The sequence below is a fragment of the Physella acuta genome, unplaced genomic scaffold, assembly GCF_028476545.2.
Source record: "Physella acuta isolate Inbredline_101_S28 unplaced genomic scaffold, ASM2847654v3 ptg000502l, whole genome shotgun sequence".
In the NCBI taxonomy this organism is placed as follows: domain Eukaryota; kingdom Metazoa; phylum Mollusca; class Gastropoda; family Physidae; genus Physella; species Physella acuta.
In genome coordinates, this window is record NW_026732021.1 from 816,497 (window position 1) to 838,477 (window position 21,981).

The following is a 21,981-nucleotide window of genomic DNA, read 5'->3' on the forward strand; positions in this document are numbered from 1 at the left end:
ATATTTACAAGCTTGTAGATATATAGCAATCTTTTTGTTTAAAACAACTATTCTTTTAAATAGTTATTTCTATTTTTTACAAGAATAATTTTTATATAAAGTCGATATCCATTCCAATTTTTTAAGACCAGAAAGGATTGGAGATTTTGGCAAATTTCTATACTGTTTATCAGGTTATTTATTTGTTTCCTGCTGCCAAAAAAACTGCTCTTGTCTGTGTTTCATGACAACTTTCATTTTTTGACAAATTTAAAATACAGAGTCACATTTCACCGATCTCTAAATCAAGTTTTCATATTGCCTTTAAAAAAACTGGAACAAACTAGAGTATGGAACAAACTATAGTCAAAATGGAAAAAAATATTTTAAAAACAAAATTTTGTACAGGTTTATGATTGAGGTCTCGTACCACATCAAAAAATGTGTCATTTTACATCCATACTACAAATTAAAACCCATAAAAAGTGATTCAGGCAAATTTTGAAAGACTGTGATGATATAAGCTAATGGTTACTTGCTACAACACTTAGGAAGGCCTATATTTTTAAAATGAAAGTGGTTTTTAAAAATCTGTGAAAATGCTGTGTTTGTAGAATACATGTTGTGTAAATATATTACCATGCATCCGTCCATCTTGCCGGGATGGTCCACCAAATCTGTGGTACAGATACTGCTGAACTGTATTATAAAACATTTTTATGGAATTTTTCTCATTGTAAATATTTTTAAATGCTTGTATTTTTTACAGTTTATCTACCATTTAATCAGAACAAAATTAGAAGGAAAAAAAACAATGGTTTTAAAACTGCTCATGTTGCATATTGTACTGTTTGTGATGGTTACAAAAACATTCCATTTTTCTACAAACAACTAGGTTCTAACTTGAATTTGCTGAAATACAATGTCACATTTTAAAATTAAATGTCAACATATCTCTTATATGATTGCTAATTTTTTTTAAGTAAAAAATCTTCAGTTGATGAAGATCAGGTAAAATGTTCTGTGGTTTGTCTCATTTCTGCTGGCCTTGAACTACTAACAAATATTTTGTTTACTAACTTTACATACATTGTTTGTCAACTACTGTGGTGTCCAGCCAACATCTGTTGTGAATGGTCTCCCTCCTTTTGGGGAGAGACAACCTATCTCATGTATCTTAGGTCAAACTTTCAAACATTTTACTCTCAGTAGTACCAAACTTCTGCTTTCTGTTGCCTACAGTAGAAGCTACAAATTAAATAAATAAATAATTAAATGTAATTTTATTTTTAATGGGAAAAAAGGCTGACTTTAAAACATGCTGACATTTACAAGACTGAGGCAATAAAATAATTTAAAAACCCATCTCATATTTTTCAATGTTTTATTTATGTATAAATTCAAAGATGTCACCTCAAAGAATTCAATAATGATGTGATGTGTAATGATAACAAATGACATAAGAAAAGGACGTTTGTACACATGTGTGTAAGAATGTAATGAAATATAATAAAAAAAGGTAATATGTACAATATTTACAAAGCAAGTGGCCAAAAATAAGAAACCATTATCCAATTTCTTCTAGTGAGAGCGCAATTTCACTAATATCATAACACTTGGCATGCAGAGGCTTCATATTTACATCAGAGTAATAATACAATTTTGTTTTTTTAATCAATGCATTAGCATAGGAAAAACTTCCCTGATAATACACAAAAATATCACATAGTTAGCACAACAGAGTATCTCTTTATGAAAGAGATAATCAGTTCCATTTGTTAATGTCAGTCATGATACGTCAAACATTTACATCTTTACAATGGATTGAAATGTTTAGCATGGTATCTCCAATGTACATATAAACAACATCAGTCAACAAAAGGCAAATTGAAATAATAGAAATCACAGACATTTGCACAGATGACAAACATGTTAAGTAGAAGAGGTCAAACATATTTTAACATCTCTGATCTAAGCTAGACTTGCTCAGAGAATGTTGGGACTGTATTTCCCTAATAGTACACTTCCTTAGCTGTATGCATGAGGAATACATGACTGTTTTGTTCAGTTGTTTGTATTTAAACATATCCTATTGTAAGTAGCAGAACTACTTGAGTGACTAGAAACAGATGATAAAGACAGACTAACACTAACCTACACAACTTAAAACTGCATTTACTGCTATTTTTTTCCTTTCTAAATGTGAACAAGCCAAGCCAAAATAAATGGATTTAAGAGAAATAACACCTGAAAATAACTGTCCCAAAGCTTCTTTATGTGAGATAATTAGTGTTTTAACCAACTGCTGTATGGACATGTGTTTTTGTATCTTGCAGTAATACTTGTACTAGCAATAAAAGGACCAATGTTGGCCAGAGGGGAATGTGCTATATTATAAAAACAGATGTTTGGAAATGAAAAGAATTTTTCACAACTTACTTTAACAGGATGTAGAGAAAAAAAGTGCCTTAGATGTTACAGAGCTTACAAATCTAGAATAAACAAGGCATGACAAGTTACCATATGCACCATTTTACAACTTTTAATGGCAAAGCCAGTTGACACAATGAAACCTTTCAAAATACAATCTAGTTCGAAACATCAAAAAATTGTGTTCAAAGGGTTTTTCCAATTAATAAATCATACAAGTACACATTCAAATACACATATTTGTTCAAAATGCTGAAGTTTACTGCCCCCCTCCCCTCCTAAAGCCAAATGTGCATCTGTATAGATCTAGTTACCACACTAGGCTAACAACTCTGATCAGTAACTTCAACTTGTTATAAGCCTCAGCCCATTCTAATGTAAACAATAAGACAAATGCTGCTATTTTTAAACATATCATTAAGTACTTGGGCAGGATTTATCTGTCAAGGTGACTATTAACTTGATGACAGCATGTTTTAGTAGAGTCATTTTTAAATGACTCATCTCAGTTAAACAATCACTGAAAACAAAACAGCATTTTCTCATTACTGAAATTGAAATGCTTGGGTACAAAAGACAAAACATTCTTTACAAAATATAGATATATATTTTCTTATTTGTTGTCATTTTTAATTCTTTACAGTCCAAACAACTGCACCAGAGATTCATTAATTTTAAATTAACAGATTATACCGGCTAAGTCTACATCTACAAATAACTGACAACATTTGAGCAAGAAATCATTCAAGAAATGGAGCAGACATTGCACATATAAAAAAATTATGTTCTTATGACTTGGTTAATTCCTGTACTTTGTTTAGAGGCTAACCATCTCCTTCAGCTGATGCATGTCAGTAAACTAGCAGATACAAAAGGAGCTGCCAATAAAAATCAGTCTAATAAGAAGAAATATAAGGGGAAAAAGACATTTTTACTGTACATAATGCATAGAATACACATTTTTAAAGGTCTCATTTCACTTTTTGTATTAAGTGTAAGTATATTATTGATAAGTATACATGTAAAGATGTTTTCTATTAATAACTCAATTTAAAATTTTCTTTTCAAGGGAAAAAGATAAAGAAGTACAGAAAGTTATGTTGTCTATCCTCTTCATTTATTTTAAGTGGAACTTACTATGTTGTAGTAGTATTTATTTGAATCATGTACAACAGCTAATGATTCTGTTAGAAAAAAAAATATACAGAAATATGGCTTTCCATTAGTTTAACACTGACTAGCAGAAAAAAAAAAAAAAAGACATTTTAAAAACTTATTCATTTTTGTAAAGATTAACTAAAGTTTAGCAGGCCAGTGCATGAAAATCTAACTTCAACAGCATAGTGTTTAATTATTCTAAATGAGCAAACAAGTTGGTTTTTTTTTGTTTACATAGAACGAAAAATGGATTAAAATAACACTTAAAGCAGTTTATCATTTATGACTAGAAGGACTGAATACTCTCAAGTTTCAAAGGGGCTCATAACCTTCTAAATAGACACAGAAAACTTAGGATGCAGTAGGTAAGAATAAGAAATTCTTTCAGAGAAGAGTATGTGTTGTTTTTTTTGGGACATTTCATATTGTAAACTGTGACTTTAGAAGAAGTCAACTTTGTAGCCAACTACAGTTACTGGAGATGTTAGCTTTAGTACATGCCTCAGACCCCCCTCAGGATGTTAAAAATAGGTTATATTTTGATAATTAAACTTTTAAAATATTTGCTCATACATACTTACATACATATATATATATATATACTTTTGAATATTGACATATTAATGAGCTTAGCCGGTTTTTGTAAATTTCTAAGGATTTTTTTAATATAGGATATTAAGAAGCATTATCCAATTTCCATTGTTTAGAAAAACTAATAACTTTTGAAGATTCCCAGAATAAATAAGGTTTAAGTATAGAAGTTCTACTAAAATTACTCAAAAACTACTTTTTTAAAAGAAAACTCATGGAAATGTAGAAGTTATTAATAAAAAAAATTCTTTAAAAAACTGATTAATAGCTACATAGCTGATTCTTTTTGAAAGTAAAGAAATGGTAAAATATAAGAATTATAATACATTAGTATATAGTTTACAAGAAACACCCAGCAAAAATACAATGCTATTTTAAACACAACTAATAAATAGTCTATCTATTCAAATTGATGCTGTTAAAAGTACATAAGGATGTTAATTATTACATAGTCTAGAGTTAAAATCACAGTACTACTAGTGCTGAACACCACAGCAATGAATGCTGGGATATAATGATATGTTACGTGAAAAGAGTTGTTTGAGAATGATATGTTTGAATGCATAGAATTCTTAGACTCGTACAGCGAGAGTGAAGGAAAATAAAAGTATACAACTAGCACACAAATAATCAGACCTATTTGTTTGATAAAAATTAAAGCTCATAACTAGTCATTAAAGATGATAAAATAAAGACACAACAAAATCAGGGAGCATACAAATCTATTATTTAGCACCAATAGTAATGTATAGGCGAAAGTTTTAACTCACTCAATTAAGATGGAATTTTTTCATGTATACATAACAAAACGTTAGTTTTACAAACTAATATCACATATAGGAAACCTCGAGATAATATACAAAATAAAAAAAAAAAACCTACCAACATTAATGGGAAATATAGCCAGTAGAAAGTCAAATGGTTTTTGAGCACAGCTCAGTCAGACAGAACAAAACCAACAACTTTACAAGTGAAAAGCTTCTAATTATAACCAACCTACTTCTGTCGTTTCAAGTAAAGCTTGTATTGTTTTATATTTAAGAAAATTTCTATTGAATAATTCAATTTTAAATTATGCATTTTTGTTTGAGCTTCAGCAACAATGCAAGCAAGGTCTGTAAAACCAATTCCTGCTTACTTGTTAGGGTTTATTTCTAACAAGGTTAGCGGTTTTTCCAGGGTAATGACTATATTTAACCACGACTTGCAACTGAAGATACTTTTTTTGTAATGTAAATTAAGTTGCTGTCATTATTTATAATTCTTTACCAAAAATCTGTATAAGATTATGGCCATTTACTTTCCCAAATTTTTACACTAGATATATTGCTAAAGAAACAGAAAAAAAAGAGAGATCCATCATATATAACACAATTCTTAAGAAAGGATATTATAAGAATATAATTTTCTAAACTTCAAGCGCTTCTACAGTTGTCTGTTACACGACTTATCCAACCAAAATGCTTCCAGTTAGAGTATTTCCACCTAAAATTGTGTAATAATAAAATGTCCAACAAGATCAGCCTAGCATTTTGTTCATCTTGTCAGCCAAGAACATGGGCAATGAATGCATAAATCCTTAGTCTGCAAAAGTGGTTTAGGCTTCGATGATCAATAAATTAGAGAAGTCATATGTTAATAAATTAAATAACCACAGAAAATGGAAATAAAGAATTGCTTAATATAAATAACTGTTTATCTTCATTGTTATGTTACTAAAACCATATGGTGTCAAACATTGCAACAGATTTATACAGTACATATTATGTCAGCTCTGTCTATTTAGTAATGGGACAAGTATATATTTAAACACAATGGATGTATTGTACCTGTAGCAGCAGTAGGTTAGAATGGCACTAAATAACAACATCCTATTGCAGCACTTAACTCCATGGGTGCAAGAAAACTGATACAAGCCAAACATCAACCTCTGATAGTTACTGACTGTGTCACTACTACTGTGAAGACTCAACTTATACAGCTCCAGGAATCAGTACACAAACACAATTACCAACTGAAAGACATCTGGGCCACAAGTTGTCACAAGATGGATATTCTTTGGTTTTTTTCGTCCTCTCAGAGCTAGAGTTTATCCTTCATTGCAAGTGGATATTTTTTTTTTTAAATTCGTTGCTAAGATATGAGATTTCCTGCAGAAGAACTGGAAAGCTGGGACTGTAAATGAAGATCAGATTTAGCAGACACGCGGACTGCAGTTGCATCCACATCGCTTGAAGCTCCTCCACTGGTGGTGACAAGAAGCGTATGCTGCTGCTGCTGCTGTTGCTGGAGCTGTGGAGGTTTGCTGGCAGCAGTCAGAGCAGCCAGACTTGCTTGGCTGACACTGATTGGAAAAGTCAAGGACACTCCTTTGCTCAAGTTAAAAGTCCCTCCTGGTTTTAATATGGCTTGGCTAGAACAGAGCTGAGCTCCAGAGCCTGAGGGGAGTGGCACTGCTATAGATGAGGAGTTGGCTTGTAACATGTTACTTAAGGAAATACTTTGTTGTTGAGCTTTGTTGTGTTGGTTGTGATGATGGGGTTTAGAAGCAGAAGTGTGATGACGCTGACTGTTGCCCGATTTATCTGTGGTCAAAATACATTAAATAAATAAATAAGAAAAATGTTGTGAAAACATATTTTTGCAAAAATGCTGCATCAATACATAATTAAAACTGTTCCCATTATTACTCACAAAATTATGTCATGTGACCTTTGTCGACTATTCAAATGATTGTTTTAAAAAAGGAATAGTGAGTGACATAAATGCTAAGTTGGAGTAAAATAAGACAGCTGAAACAAATGACATTTTTTTGTGTAACTAAAATACTAACTTACCACTCAAATTATTTCCAAATTTTGATTAGGCCTATGCATAATAATTTAATAATTAAAAATGTTAAGTGCATGTGAAAAAGAAAAATGTTATTCAAAAATCTAAAGATGATCAACATATGAAAACAGCATTTTTCTTTAACCTGTGTTGACTGAAATCTATGCTTTAAGCAGGTGAGCTGAGTTATGGTAGTAACAGAATTTTGGTTCCAAATATTGAGCATTAAATCTGTCAATACCTAATTACATTAAAAACATTTTATAGTAATTCTCACTATTGATCTTTCTTACCATATGTTTGTCCTAAGCCGTTCACAAATGTGGAACTTGTTATCTGGTTTGATGAAGAATCCTGAAAAAATGAGTCGCTAATTACCATTCTGACAGTCAATAGATGAACATTTAATACTACATATAAACTTATCAAGCAGAAATGACAAAATGAAAAAAAAATTACCACACAAATAAGCTGTGATGGATTGCCTGCGGCTGAATTGGCTGTTGAGGTTATTGCAACTAAAGTAGGTGTATTACACCCTGATGCTAAGGCCACTGAAGTCAGTAAACTTCCACTGTCCATAAGCACTGCGTTTGCTGGCAGGCCTGCTGAAGTTATCACACTACTACTTGGAATCAACTTGAAGCCCTCCAGAACTGGGATCTTGGAGGCAGATTTATTCACTACCTGTTGAGACTTAGAGGCTGAACTCCTGTTACGTTTCACAGTTCCAGGGATGGTGCCTGTTGTACTGGATGTGGTGGAACTGCTTGGTGTAAAATTTTTGTTAAAGAAAAGTGTTGATCCTTGATTAGCTGCAAGCTCGGCCAACTGAGCTCCTGTTATGTTGACTAACTGTCCGTTCACCAACGAAGATGAATCTATGCCAGTGAGTACAAGGTTAATGTCTTTAAATATGTTGTTATTTTTATGTGCTGAGCCTGAAACGGTGGCAGCGTTTGTCGTGTTGAGTTTAGCTGCTGCAGCTGTGCCAGTGTTGAGCTGACCAAGGTAGGTGTTTGTCAAGTTCACATTTGGAATGGCTATCAAATTACTAGTATGGTGATGACTGTTTAAACTGGGCGTGAGTATACCTGTCAGACTAGACTGTTGTGAGATAGCACCAGTAAGGTTGGTGGCAGAGACAGCAAAAGTAACAGATGGGGCTACAGGTAGCGCTCCATTGCTGCTAGCAACAGCTACGAGCTGGCCATTCGGGCCCCCACTGCTTCCACTTCGTTTTCTCTTGCCAGGATTTGTGAGTTGTGTTGATGAAATGGTAGGAAGAGGGGATGCTGATGGGCTACGAGAATTCACTACATCTCTGGACTTGACAGACCAGTTTAGGGCAAGGCCGGATTGGGTTACTGAAGATACTGATAAGGGGGTAGCTGTAAGTGCGATGGATGAGGGCAATGATAGAGATGCAGCTACTGATATAGGTGAGAGATTAACTGATGTAAAAGTCAATGTATTTGCTGCAGCTGCCATGGGAGAGGTGGCCAGATTTGATTTGGGTTTGATGGTTGGCTTGGCAACATTGATCAGTGTTGAGTTTCTGTTGAATGCTGCGCCACTAGCATCCACCATATTAAATTCATAGGGGTCATGTGAACTGTTAACAGCTTGAACTTCCTTTGGTAAATTAGATTCAACACACAGTTTCCTGAAAGTGGAAAGTTGCCATTAGTAAATTATTTAACTGTTAAACATGGCCACATCTTACTGTTGCCTCACTGTAAAACAAGCTAATAAGTAACCATTAGTTTCTGAAGTTTTATCACTATTATTTTACAATGGACATGGAGCTCATTACCACAACTTACAGCAAACTTTTTGGTAAACATTATACAACTATAAAAACTCACCTGACAAAAAGCTATGATAAAACAAAAGCAACCTACTTGTGTGGAGGAGGATTCAACTGCCGCTCTAAAGCACTGAGGAAAGCTGCTCTCACATAATCCATTTTACGACAAAACAAGAAACAGCCTCTATCATTAAGCCGACCACCAAACTGACAAACCTGTGAATTAAAAAAAACAGCAACATGTAAAAAGCAATAATAACTATTGTTTCCAACTCTGAACAGTTCTGACATGTAATGAATAAAAGTGGTTAAGTGTGAATATTCAAACTGTATACTACTAACAGCCATTGGTTTAGGGTGATGAGAGAGGAAGCTCTGGTCTGGTTTTTTATCCAGTGATGAGCGTGTTGGTTCACCAGATGTAACCCTAACAGTGGTTTCCTGTTTGACAGCTGACTCCTCTTTCACAGTTATAACAGGAGGAAGTAAAGCAGATGAGGTAAATCTGAAAATTTTAAAAACAATCTTGGTACTCCTTTAAAGCACAAAAGCAAGTGGCATTTTGAAAAAGTTGATGGCAACACAGATGCATCTATATTGTCAAAGAAACAAGCCCTATTTTACCTTTGAAACACATTTCTAGGTTTGGCAAAAGTGGTATTAGCAGGAATTCCAGTGGAAGGTACTGTAGGTTTAGACATTGCTACAGTTACTGCACTAGTGTGACTCAATTTTATATTCCCTGAGCTCATTCCAGGAGATGCTTGCTGTTTTAACGTAGCATTGGCAGCTCCAGGTGAAACACGGTTTGCATTCGCTGCAGAATTCTGACTTTCAGCTTTAGCTTTCAGAAGTGCATCTTTAGCTGCCTTGTGCTCTTTAAGAAGATCATCAAAGGATTTGCTTCTTCCTGGGACTGCTCTTCTTAATGACAATGCATGTGTCTGAAAGTTTAACATACAACATTATTAGGTTCACATTCTCACAACAGTGCTGAAGTTAGAAAAGCAAACAACAGATTACCTTGCAGGTAAGAGAACGAGTACAAGGCTTCCCAGTCTCTGATACCTTAACCCCACAGTGCTTGTCAGCATCATATTCACGATCTGAAAAGGATGAATCAGTGTTTCAAATAATAACAGCTACTTAATGTTTATAACCATATTGCTAAGCAAAAAATTTCCTTTATTCAATATACTTATCATTTTTGTTAACAATGTGGCTTTTAAAAAACAAAACTATTTTAATCAATCAAGTTAATAAACATACATAATGGAATTACTACCTTTACATGGTAAAAATTTGCGCTCCTTTTGGTCTTTTCCAGCCTTAGAACTCTTAGCACTTGTGATTGGTCTTGCTGCTAGAGCACCAGCTGAACCAATTGTCATCACAGGTGCTATCATAAGAGGCTTAGTTCCTACTGTCGTTGTAACAAAAGTTGTCACACTTCGTGTACTTAATGGTGTGTCAGTCCAAGATTTTGTAACAGCAATCAAAGTAGGAGTTGAGATAATAGAAGGTGAAGTGGTTATTGCCACCGAAGATGGTGTTGTTAGTGATACAGCAGACTTTATTGAGCCATTCATTAAAGTAGAAATCTTCGATGTGTCCACTATACTAACAACACTGCTTGAGAGATCTGATGCAGATCCAGATGTTTCTTCTAAGCTTGTTTCAGACAATGATGTTGGCACACTTGCCACCTTTTCTAGTTTCTCTACCTTAACAACTGGATTGGAAATAGCTGTTGAAGCCGTGGTCGCTGGTGCTATCCTATTTCCTGGCTTAACAGATTTGAGAGGACTTATTTTCATACTAACCCCAACATGAGGGGCTGAAATGTTTTTCATAGAAGCAGGCACTTGCTTTAAGCTTGCTTTTGTAGGAGGTCGCCCAGAGCTGACTGGTTTAAATATACCTCCTGTGGACCTATTTCCTGATTTTGTAGTCGGTGGTGGTGGCGGAGCAGAGGTTTTGGATGGCAATGGCATAAGTAACTTTTTACCAAGTTCAGAGTTAAGAGCAGATGCTGGAATATTGCCCAGACTGCTGAGATTTGTGGGTCCATGGCGAGATTCTAATTTCAAAATGTGACAAAAAAAGTTAAAATGCAAACTGCTGATATTATATATTTTGTTATACACATAAAAACTAAAAGATTGTTATGCTTTAACATACAGTAAAATAGGAAATTAAAAATTACTACCAAAAAAATGTATAAATGTTTTGGACTGAATATCATGGATTGGTATACAAACAACACATTGAGCATTTCTGGAAAACTAAGCTGGCTTAATTGTAATTCATTACTTACAACCTTGGACCAATGATTCATTTTTATAATACTAATTTCAAAACACCTAAATGAATTATTCCACTGAAATATGCTAAAATACTTTTTAATCAACTCATGGGGTATCGTTAGTAATAAATTAAAAAAAAAAAAACAACAAACCAATATGATTTTTAAGAGCTTGGGGCTTCACCAAAAGGTTACACTTCTCACAAACAACCAGGCTGAATTCATCCCTTGATGGACAGAAACCAAAAAGACCCATGTCTGCAAAGATGAGAAATATAATTTAACATCAAATTTAAAAGACCCAAATCATAGTTCATATGCTATAGTTAAATTGACATAGTATCTAAAAAATACTTAATTGTAAAACATTTTGTGCAACAATGTAAAACAAATGTAGCTCATGAGGGCTACTTGATTTATTTGAACAAGGCTATGTTTTTAAATCTAATTACTTTAATTAAGGTTGTCTTAAAATCATTTCTAGAAATACTGACATTGTACTGAGTTAAAATCTTAAGTAGAAAACTCTAGAGTAAAGCTAAATCTAGATCTAGATCTAGACTAGACTAGATCTATATGAAATTACTAAAAAAACATCCAGTCTAGAATCTAGATCTATCTCTAGATCTAGTCTAGAATCTAAATTCTGAATCTAGAAAATGAAACATTCAGTTTAGGACTTTAGGCTTACTTATGCCCTAATGTTAGTTTTAAAGGCCCATGATTGGAGCAAATTTAAATAAATGTGCTAATGAGTTTGACTTAAATAAAATCCTTTTTAAAATTTCTTTTCTTTTTGTTTGTTGGCTTTGAAGTAGGATGACTTTCTTTTGTGCTTACCTTGTCTTGAAAGTTTCATGCTATCACTGGAATTTTTATTACCATCCTTGTCACCTTCTTCTTCTTCTGAAAAATTAGAGTGCAGAATGCAACATTTAAAATATCAATAATTTTTAGAAAATGTATTCTTTAGCAGTTTAAATACAAACATTGGAACATCATTTCTAAATTTGGCTTTTATTCCAATTTCCATTCAACCATTCCTGGTAAACGCGGCGGAGCCGTCCTAACAAGCCGTGTAAACATTGGGTATTTTGGGGTAATAATATCAACTTAAGTTTCCAACTAGTTATGGCAATGTTAAAATAGTAGATAACTAGTGCATTATTCTCACCATTCTCTGTGCTAGAAGACATAAAGTCCGCCAGTGCTGACCATTGTTGACCAATAATTAGCGACGGACTACTGTCCTGGGTCGCCATTTTATTTTCTTGTTGCTTTTTATCGACACGGAAATTACCGAGATTTGACGTCATCTTCGTGAATATCCGAATACACAACTCATATCAATTGTAACTCTTTTCGCATTTTTTTATTAATATTACAGCATTAATTTTTGTTGGCTCTGTTGTTTTCCATGTCTCTGATCCATATCTATTTTAGCTATTTTCGCATTTTTATTACTATTACAGCATTAATTATGATACCGATCTCTACACACAAAAGCAGTACGTGGTAAATTTAATTACATATAGAATCTAGGCTTACTTACTTATTTGAACTCAAAACTATTCAAAACTTTTATGTTTAACTATTGTAGCGCTAAATAAATTACATTTACGACAGTTTGATTCATTTTTATTGTTATTCAATTCTAAATTCTGAAAATAAATCGGTCGCCTAGGACTCTGTCCGTAGGGGGGGGGGGGGGGGGCGCCAAATAGGTTGGAAAAACAAATTGAAAGTTTGAGGGGGGGGGGGTGCAAATCGAAAGTTTGAGGGGGGGGGGGTGTAAATCGAAAGTTTGTCCCCGGGCATCGGGAAGGGTCGCTACGCCTCTAATAATACGGTGCCATAGCGCTCACGGGATAGCCCGCCAAATAGCAACATGCCGGGGCGCCGTCAAACGCGCCTGATTCAATGTAGTGAACGACTATAACCCCCGTTTTATCCTTAGTCTACCGCAGTGTTTAAACCGAACATAGGCGTCAATACGCTCACGGGAAAGCCCGGGGCGCCAAATCGCAATTTACAAAAACAGCTTCCAAAAACACGAAATAACAGCTAAACATTTAGCTTTTAACATTACTTTTTTTTAAAAATGCAACAGCGTGACAAAATGTCCCCCCCAACCCCCCCCCCCCCCCCCACAGGAGTGTGACGTATTTCTAGGAATCAAGCCAGACCCCCCCCCTCCCACCTCCTCCGGAAAACATGTACCCCATATTGGTGCTATTTTTACAAATTTCAGCTATTGCTTTATTTTTTTTAATAGAAAATCACTAGTTAAATCCGCACATGAAATAGTTGTGAAATTATGAAATGAAAAAAATGCTCTAGCTAAGTGTGCAACTATTCTTCTAGCCATTCTAAATGTCCAAAATTTAGAAAAGTAGGTATACGGAAAATCAAAGCCAGGGATGATATCAGGCCAACAGATTGCGGTATGTCTCAATCCTAGCCTTAATAAGTTACCAAGGTGTTTAATTTTTCCTTTTCGTTCCTACATGGTCTCCTGCTAATCTTCTCAGATGTTCCTAAATTTATTCATATCCTTTCAGCCTCTTCCAGCCCGCTACGTTGCCATGTCATCCTGAGTCGACCCATACGGCGCTAACCATAAAGCGAACTAGGCGGTCGCCTAGGGTGCTATCCATAGCGGGGTACAAAAATGTGTAATCGCCATTATTAAAAAGTACCTAATTAGTAACAACTGATTATATTATATAAACTATAGACAGGGTAATACTCTAATTGTAATATACAAAGGCTTAGCGATTTATGACTGTGCTCAGGACGAACTATCAACTTTGCGCCCCTTCTCAAATTAGGCCTATAAATAGTTATTCGCGTTGGTGAAAATGCCCCCCCCCCCTCATTTGAAAAGGTCATGGTGCTGTTTACCAGTTACTTTGCCTTTTTTATGTTGGTGTCACACAATTGATGCATGAAAACTTTAAAGAAGTCCGTAATGCCAAGTAGCCCTGAACATTCTTTATTTCGATTGTATGAGATTCAGTACGTTTTACGCCCCTCTGTTGGTCGGCGTGTGCATATGAATTATATATATATATATATATATATATATATATATATATATATATATATATATATATATATATATATATATATATATATATATATATATATATATATATATATATATATATACAGAGATGTACCGAGGGCGGGGCGGGGGGGGCGGATTACACCGTGTGAACCATTTAGGGGGGGGGGTGACACCAAGGCAAAAAATTGCAAAATGTACAGAAGAAAAATCTTTTTTTGCTAGGCCCATGATTAATGATATGATTACTTGAAGTTAAATAGTCATTAGAGTACAAATTATTACAAGAGGGTGGGGTAACACCATGACGATTACGTGCAAACTATAGAGAAAACAATGTTACATCCAACTGTTACTGTTAAATCTGCAGTGATGAAAGCATATATATATATATATATATATATATATATATATATATATATATATATATATATATATATATATATATATATATATATATATATATATATATATATATTGGGGGGTGACACCAAGAAGTGCCGCACCAGATGACACCCGACCTAGCGACGCCACCATATATATATATATATATATATATATATATATATATATATATATATATATATATATATATATATATATATATATATATATATATATATATATATTGTACATACATAATATGTATGTATATATTATATTAATATATGATATGGGGACCCGGGAAAATAATTGCGGGTAGGGGGGGTGCGTTCTAATAAGGTTTGTCTAGGGCGCTAAATAACCTGGCGCCGGCACTGCCCACGCCCTTCCTAATCGTGTGCCTAATCTATCGCCATTTTTCATACTTGATTTGCCATTCCTGTCCACATATCTCCCTAATTTTTGCCAGAGGCATAGCTAGGGGATGGGGGTTGGGGCGGCCGCCCCGGGCGCCAACCCTAAGGGGGGGGGGGCGCCAAACGGGTTAAATAAAATAATGAAGAAAAAAACCTCATTCTGAGCTGCATTACTGAATGATACACAGCCGAAGTTTTTTTTTTTTTTAAATAGACTACTGCTTGGCTTTCCTGATTAACTTAATTGTTTTCAATTTTTGACTTCATGGGATAGTAAGTAGTAAAATGGGGGGGGGGGGGGCGCTTTTCTTGTCCATGTGGCGCAAATTTTATAGTTCGCCCCGGGCGCTACGCCTTTGATTTTTGGTTGCTATTTTATTTGAATAAACTTCTTAGACACCTATTTCTAAAAGTTTGGATTCTTTTTTTCTGTTGTCTGTTACTCTCCATGTCTCTTATTCATAGCAGGTACTGCTTTGACGTTGGTAATAAAGACTCTTATTTTAGTTGCTTGTTTTGAGTAATTCTTTTTAGTAAGTAACAAGTAATTCTAGATAACTAAAATAATCTTTTACAACCAACATGTGAAGCAGTGTCGTAGGCAGGGGGGGGGGGGTTAGGGGGGGGGGTCATAACCCCTCCTAGACCCCTCGGTATATATATATATATATATATATATATGTAACTGGGGTAGGCCTAACTACCAGTTACAAATGATAACGAACGAGAAGCCGAGACCCAGTGTTGGTCTGATGCAACCGATAACAGGTGGCTTATTGGGTCGGGCTGATAACAACCTCAAAGCCGGCGCGTGCTATTTTGGGAAACGGTATTCAGACGGCCTGTCGGCTTTGATGGATAGGACGCAGATGTTATTTTACGGTCTGTACGTTTGAACTACGCAACTGGTGGTCGGAGATCGAGTACAAGTATCGATTACGGAGGAATACAAGTACGGAGACGAGTACGGATACAAGGCATAAATAGGAGGGCACGGCAGGACTCGTTCTCTCTCTTCCCGTTTCAGCGAGCTCTCTTCCATCTTCATCGCTCGCTTAGATCAGTCAGTCTGTGTGACTATGTCAAGTCGGTTATAGAACGGGTTAGCCGTATTGTGTTAAGGAGGATTATAGACATGTGGATTCAGTTATATAAAGCCTAGTGAAGGACTGTTAGGGGTCAGTTGATTCAGACTATTATTGAGAAGCATTCCTGTTGATTTATTGTGTTATTATGAAGCATTTCTTGATTCATGTAATAAAGGATCAATAGCGAACCTGCATCTTGAGTATCTATACTGTGGTCAATGTTGTCTAGAATGAGTGGTTAAACTCGTTAACACGTGGCACTACAGGCAATTAGGTCTCATTACATGTGGCGTTGCGAGCATGGTAACTGTTGGCTCGTTACAATTGGCGTTGTCGGCAGGATAAATGTTCGCTCGTCACAATTGGCGCTGCGAGCAGGGTGAATTCAACTAGACTTGCCGTTTAAGGCACCTATAGTCAACCTTGTGCATAACTGTGTTTAGTGTGTGTGTGAATTCGGACATTCAGGAACTGGGAAAATTGAGGAACGAGGAAAAATTTTTCATACACACACGGTAAGAAACGTCTTTTTTTATTTTGAAGGAAATAAATAAAAGGGAAAACTGAAATCAGAATCGAGGAAATTGAAAAGAACAGAGATGAGACACCTTTCATTATCATTCTGGCTTGGTGTCACATGCTCTTTTGCTGCTGCAAGCATGTGGCTCAGTATACCCCTAGTTGTAGCACCAACCACCCTGGGGACAGCTATGGGGCTGACCACCAGCATCCAGATAATTGTCATTGGTATCTCCAACTGGGTTGTTGGACAAATACTGGGCAAAGATGGCAACCAAGAGATGGATGTAACTCTTGGACACTGGAAATGTGTCATGATCTCCCTTTTGGGCAACACTATCTGCTGCATAGCTGCAACATTTTTCCTTGGTGTGAGTGGCAGACGCGGGAGTGATATTTTAGATATCGGAAAGGAACAAAAACTCCTGCTGGCCCAACAATCTGAGTCAGATAAGATAGGCAACGGTAAAGATGACCCTTTGCCTCCAGATGGACCAGGACAAAATGTGGACAAAAAGCCGATCCATATTGTGGTCCTGCCCAGTGAGTCCCACATTAACAAATTTTACGGGGACGGCGATCCAACGTTAACCAACAGGTTCAGTGAAGAGGTCAAAGCGGCCTGGGCCTCGAGAGGCATGTCACCAGAGGAAAGATTAAGACTGCTGATGGGAAGTATAGGAGAGACGGTCAGGGCAGAGGTAAAATGCCACGATAAAACCACCCAATCAGATCCAGATAAGGTGCTGGATCTGATTATGGAGACCTTTGGGGAGAGACGGTCGGGATCGCAACTGCTATCAGGGTTCGTAGGCTTAAGGCAGAGAATGGCGGAGAGTGTGATGGAGTACTCACATCGGATGAACAGGGCCTTTGATTCGGTAAAGGGCAAAACACCTGACATTGATGTACGCCTACTGAGGGACCATTTCATCGAGGGGCTGGCAACCCCGATCTTAAGGAGAGAGTTGAAAGAGGAGGTCCACAAAGACCCGCAGTTGACCTTCCTTCAGGTCAGGAACTCAGCGATCCGCAGGTCCGAGGATGAGGACCAATCGAACTGTTCGGTGGACAAAGTCTCTGTGCCTGAACAGAGACAATCCCCACCCATAGGGGCCGACACGATGGAGACCATGATGGCTCAACTGTTGGCCCACCTAGTTAAGGTTGACCAACGATTGGAGAGGTTAGAAAGCAGGTCAACAGCTGAGAATCAGGGCAAAAACGGGACAAAACAGAGACAGGTTGGACAGCCGCGACCTGCCGCTCCATCACTCCAATGGACGGCCGATGGTCGACCAATTTGCCTGTCCCGCTCACAACCCGGACATATGGCACAACACTGTCCGGTGAAACGATCGCTCTCTGTAGGGCAGGTCAAGGCTACAGAGCGGCGAGGTAATGACTTAGTAAACAAAAGGACACAGAAACACAGTAAGGAGAAAAAGAAAGGTAAAACACAACTAATGGAAAAAATGAACTGTGAAATGAACTGGGATGTTGAAAAGTTTCAAGTGAACAATTTGTTGGTAGAGAAAAATGATGATAAGAAGGGAATTGGTAGACTTAAGAATGAGATCTCAATGTTAACCAGGAAACTGGATAGGAAAAGTTCATGCAAATCAAAAGCACAGGAGAAATGTTCATCTTTAAAGTGTCTGTTATCGGAAGAAGTAAATAAAAATATTAGACAACAGAACAGGGTTGGCAAACTAGAAGGAATGAAAGAGTCTCAAACAAGACTTGAAGAGAAATTATCCGATATTGAAAAAGAACTTCAAATTACAGCAAGGCTGGGATCCATCGAACAGCGATGGGCAGCAGAATTGGCACTCGTTGACCTAGAGAGAAAACATCGCCCGGGGCGGTCCAATGGCAATGCGGACGCCTTATCAAGGAATCCTTACGAGAGACCGGGCGATGAGGAAGAAACGCTGACAGGAATATGTGAGGTCAGATCGTCAACAGATATCCCTCATGGGGTACAAGTGATGCAAAACGGGCAGACCGGGGTGGAGCACATATCCACGGAACCCGAACATATGGACAGTAGTGATTTTAATTGCCTTAATCACCAAAAGATAAGAGATGCCCAGAGAACGGATAGTGGCTTACAACCGCTATTGAAACACGTCCAGGAACAAAAATTCCCAGGAAGGAGGGAAAGAGAACAATTTGGTCGAGAAACAAAGAAAATACTGAGTCAGTGGAACCGTCTCAGTATAAAGGATGGTGTTCTCATGCGGAGAATTCATGACCAAATTGATGGCACAATACACCAGGTGGTGGTGCCGGGACAGTTAAGAGAAGAAGTGCTAAGGTTGGCACATGACAGGGCAGGACACCAGGGGCAGGACAGAACCCACAAAATATTACGACGGAGGTGTTACTGGCCCAATATGGAAATGGAGGTCAAACGCCATTGTGAGGCTTGTGTGAGGTGTCAGCATGCGAAAATGCCAGTTGTCAAAATGAGACAGCCATCAGGACACCTACTAGCGACAAAACCACTAGAGATTGTGGCTATGGACTTTACGTCGTTGGAGCAATCATCGGATGGGACGGAACATGTGTTGGTAATGACTGATGTATTCACCAAATGGACTGTGGCGGTGCCCACACGAGATCAGACTGCCAAAACAGTGGCAAAGGTCTTATTACAACATTGGTTCATCAAATATGGCATACCAAGACAATTACACTCTGACCAAGGAAGGGCCTTTGAGTCAGAAGTAATTAACCAACTGTGCAACCACTACGGGATCAACAAATCTAGAACAACCACATTTAATCCGAAAGGAAACGGACAGTGCGAACGGTTCAACCGCAGCATGCATGATTTGCTGCGTACGCTAGAACCTGAACAGAAAAAACGTTGGCCTGATTTTCTCCCAGAGTTGGTATATCTATACAACTGCACACCACATGCCACAACCGGCTTTTCGCCATACATGTTGCTGTTCGGACGAGAGGCTCGACTCCCTCTTGATTTGTTCCTAGGAAAAAGGGAGAGTATGACTGGCTCATACACCGCACTGGAATATGTGAATGAACATATGAGAAGAATTAGAGAAATGTACAGGGTAGTACAGGAAAGACTAGAACATGAATCTCGGCGAAGGGAACCGCCGATACAGACGAAGGACCCGCCACTCAAACTGAATGACAGGGTATTACTGCGTAGCCACCCGTTAGGCAGAAACAAAATCCACGATCTCTGGGGACAGGAGATATGGCAAGTCGTGGAGATGCCTAAAGTAGCAGGTGGCCCCTTTAAGATAAGACCCATCGATCACGCCAAACCGGATCGGTGGGCGAATATTGCTCAATTAAAGAAATATTGGAATAGGCAAGAAGAGCAGTTACATACAGAGAAACCCAAGACAATTAGGGAACCGGAAGTTATAACGGAAATTCACATACCCATTCCGGAACCATATCACCATCAACAGAACAACAGCGATACGCAAGGGGAGGATACCGGCAACAATGAGGATCCCGGTCCCTCCAGAAGCAGAGAGACAGTAGACCATCAGATAAGTGGTCCGCGGAGAAGTTTAAGGAACAGAAGGAATACGAAATTTTTTGTCAGCAACCATCAATTCTTTCATGGTCGCGCTGGTATGAAAACAGACTGTTCAAAGAGCTATAGAAGTGAACTGGTGAAGGCACCAAATGGAAAGGGTGGATGTGAATTCTAGAACTGTTTTGTGTCTCAGGAAGATGATGTAGACACAGTTGATATGTGAAATAGGTAGAACTGTCAATCGTATACGAATGGAACGTCGTGGACAGTGAGTAGAACAATAGATTTTTTTTTTTTACGACTGTGCGATTGACTTTGGAGGAGTGCACCTGCCAGGCGTTGTTTGTGGTTGAAAACACACAAAAAAAGCAGGGGTGGATGTAACTGGGGTAGGCCTAACTACCAGTTACAAATGATAACGAACGAGAAGCCGAGACCCAGTGTTGGTCTGATGCAACCGATAACAGGTGGCTTATTGGGTCGGGCTGATAACAACCTCAAAGCCGGCGCGTGCTATTTTGGGAAACGGTATTCAGACGGCCTGTCGGCTTTGATGGATAGGACGCAGATGTTATTTTACGGTCTGTACGTTTGAACTACGCAACTGGTGGTCGGAGATCGAGTACAAGTATCGATTACGGAGGAATACAAGTACGGAGACGAGTACGGATACAAGGCATAAATAGGAGGGCACGGCAGGACTCGTTCTCTCTCTTCCCGTTTCAGCGAGCTCTCTTCCATCTTCATCGCTCGCTTAGATCAGTCAGTCTGTGTGACTATGTCAAGTCGGTTATAGAACGGGTTAGCCGTATTGTGTTAAGGAGGATTATAGACATGTGGATTCAGTTATATAAAGCCTAGTGAAGGACTGTTAGGGGTCAGTTGATTCAGACTATTATTGAGAAGCATTCCTGTTGATTTATTGTGTTATTATGAAGCATTTCTTGATTCATGTAATAAAGGATCAATAGCGAACCTGCATCTTGAGTATCTATACTGTGGTCAATGTTGTCTAGAATGAGTGGTTAAACTCGTTAACACGTGGCACTACAGGCAATTAGGTCTCATTACATGTGGCGTTGCGAGCATGGTAACTGTTGGCTCGTTACAATTGGCGTTGTCGGCAGGATAAATGTTCGCTCGTCACATATATATATATATATATATATATATATATATATATATATATATATATATATATACTAGCCGTCCCGGCCAGGCCCTGCTCTGGCTTCTGTGAAAAACCTTTCTGTTAAAGACCATTACCTGTGTGTTTAGTAATCATCATAAACCCGGCATTGCTCACCCAAACCACGACCAACCAAAACCAAAACAACAAAACGCAAACATAACGCTAACACAATTACAAATACAAACGAAAACAAAAACCTAGCAACAACCACAACCACAAACACCAATACAAACACAAAGAAAAAACAAACGAAAACGAAAACCTAACAACAAACCCAACCACAAACACCAATACCAAAAAAAACAACGAAAAAGCAAACGAAAACAAACCAAATCCAAACGCAAAACCAACCAAAAACACAAATACAAACCCAAACAAAAAAAACACAAACAAAAACGAAAAAAGAAAGAACAAAAACGAACCAAATCAAAACGCAACCAATAACGCAAACCCACCTAAACACAAAGAAAACACTAACGCGAACATAAACGCCCGGGGCAGAATCGCCTGTTTTAGCTTAATGAACGACTATAGTACCCCAACTTATTCATAGTTTTTGCACTCACTTAAACGAACGCGCCTGTTTCAATGTAACGAACAATTATAATACTCCAAGCTTATCCGTAAAATACCTACAACATTTACACTTGATCAATCCCCGCTAATTATGTAATTATTTTTTTC

At 37.3% G+C, this 21,981-nt stretch overlaps 1 protein-coding gene across 1 annotated transcript; it reads right to left on the minus strand.

Moving 5' to 3' along the window:
* Positions 1-1,096: 1,096 nt before the first annotated feature.
* Positions 1,097-12,381, minus strand: LOC131944622 (ataxin-7-like protein 1). Its single transcript, XM_059305315.1, has 11 exons — positions 12,280-12,381; positions 11,946-12,011; positions 11,259-11,363; positions 10,086-10,880; positions 9,824-9,906; positions 9,425-9,744; positions 9,143-9,305; positions 8,895-9,016; positions 7,450-8,656; positions 7,284-7,344; positions 1,097-6,743 (listed from the first exon to the last, which is right to left on the minus strand). Exons 1-11 carry the CDS (start codon positions 12,365-12,367, stop codon positions 6,292-6,294), a joined length of 3,462 nt encoding a protein of 1,153 aa, XP_059161298.1. The 5' UTR covers positions 12,368-12,381; the 3' UTR covers positions 1,097-6,291.
* Between the last annotated feature and the right edge of the window lie 9,600 nt (positions 12,382-21,981).

Excerpts from the sequence above, each read along its gene's own strand:
- LOC131944622 (XM_059305315.1), bottom strand. The coding sequence starts at position 12,367 with ATGGCGACCCAGGACAGTAGTCCGTCGCTAATTATTGGTCAACAATGG. Across the intron at positions 9,017-9,142 it reads ATCACCCTAAACCAATGGCT|GTTTGTCAGTTTGGTGGTCG; the intron begins GTTAGTAGTATA and ends TTTAATTCACAG. Across the intron at positions 6,744-7,283 it reads CGGCTTAGGACAAACATATG|ATAAATCGGGCAACAGTCAG; the intron begins GTAAGAAAGATC and ends TTTTGACCACAG.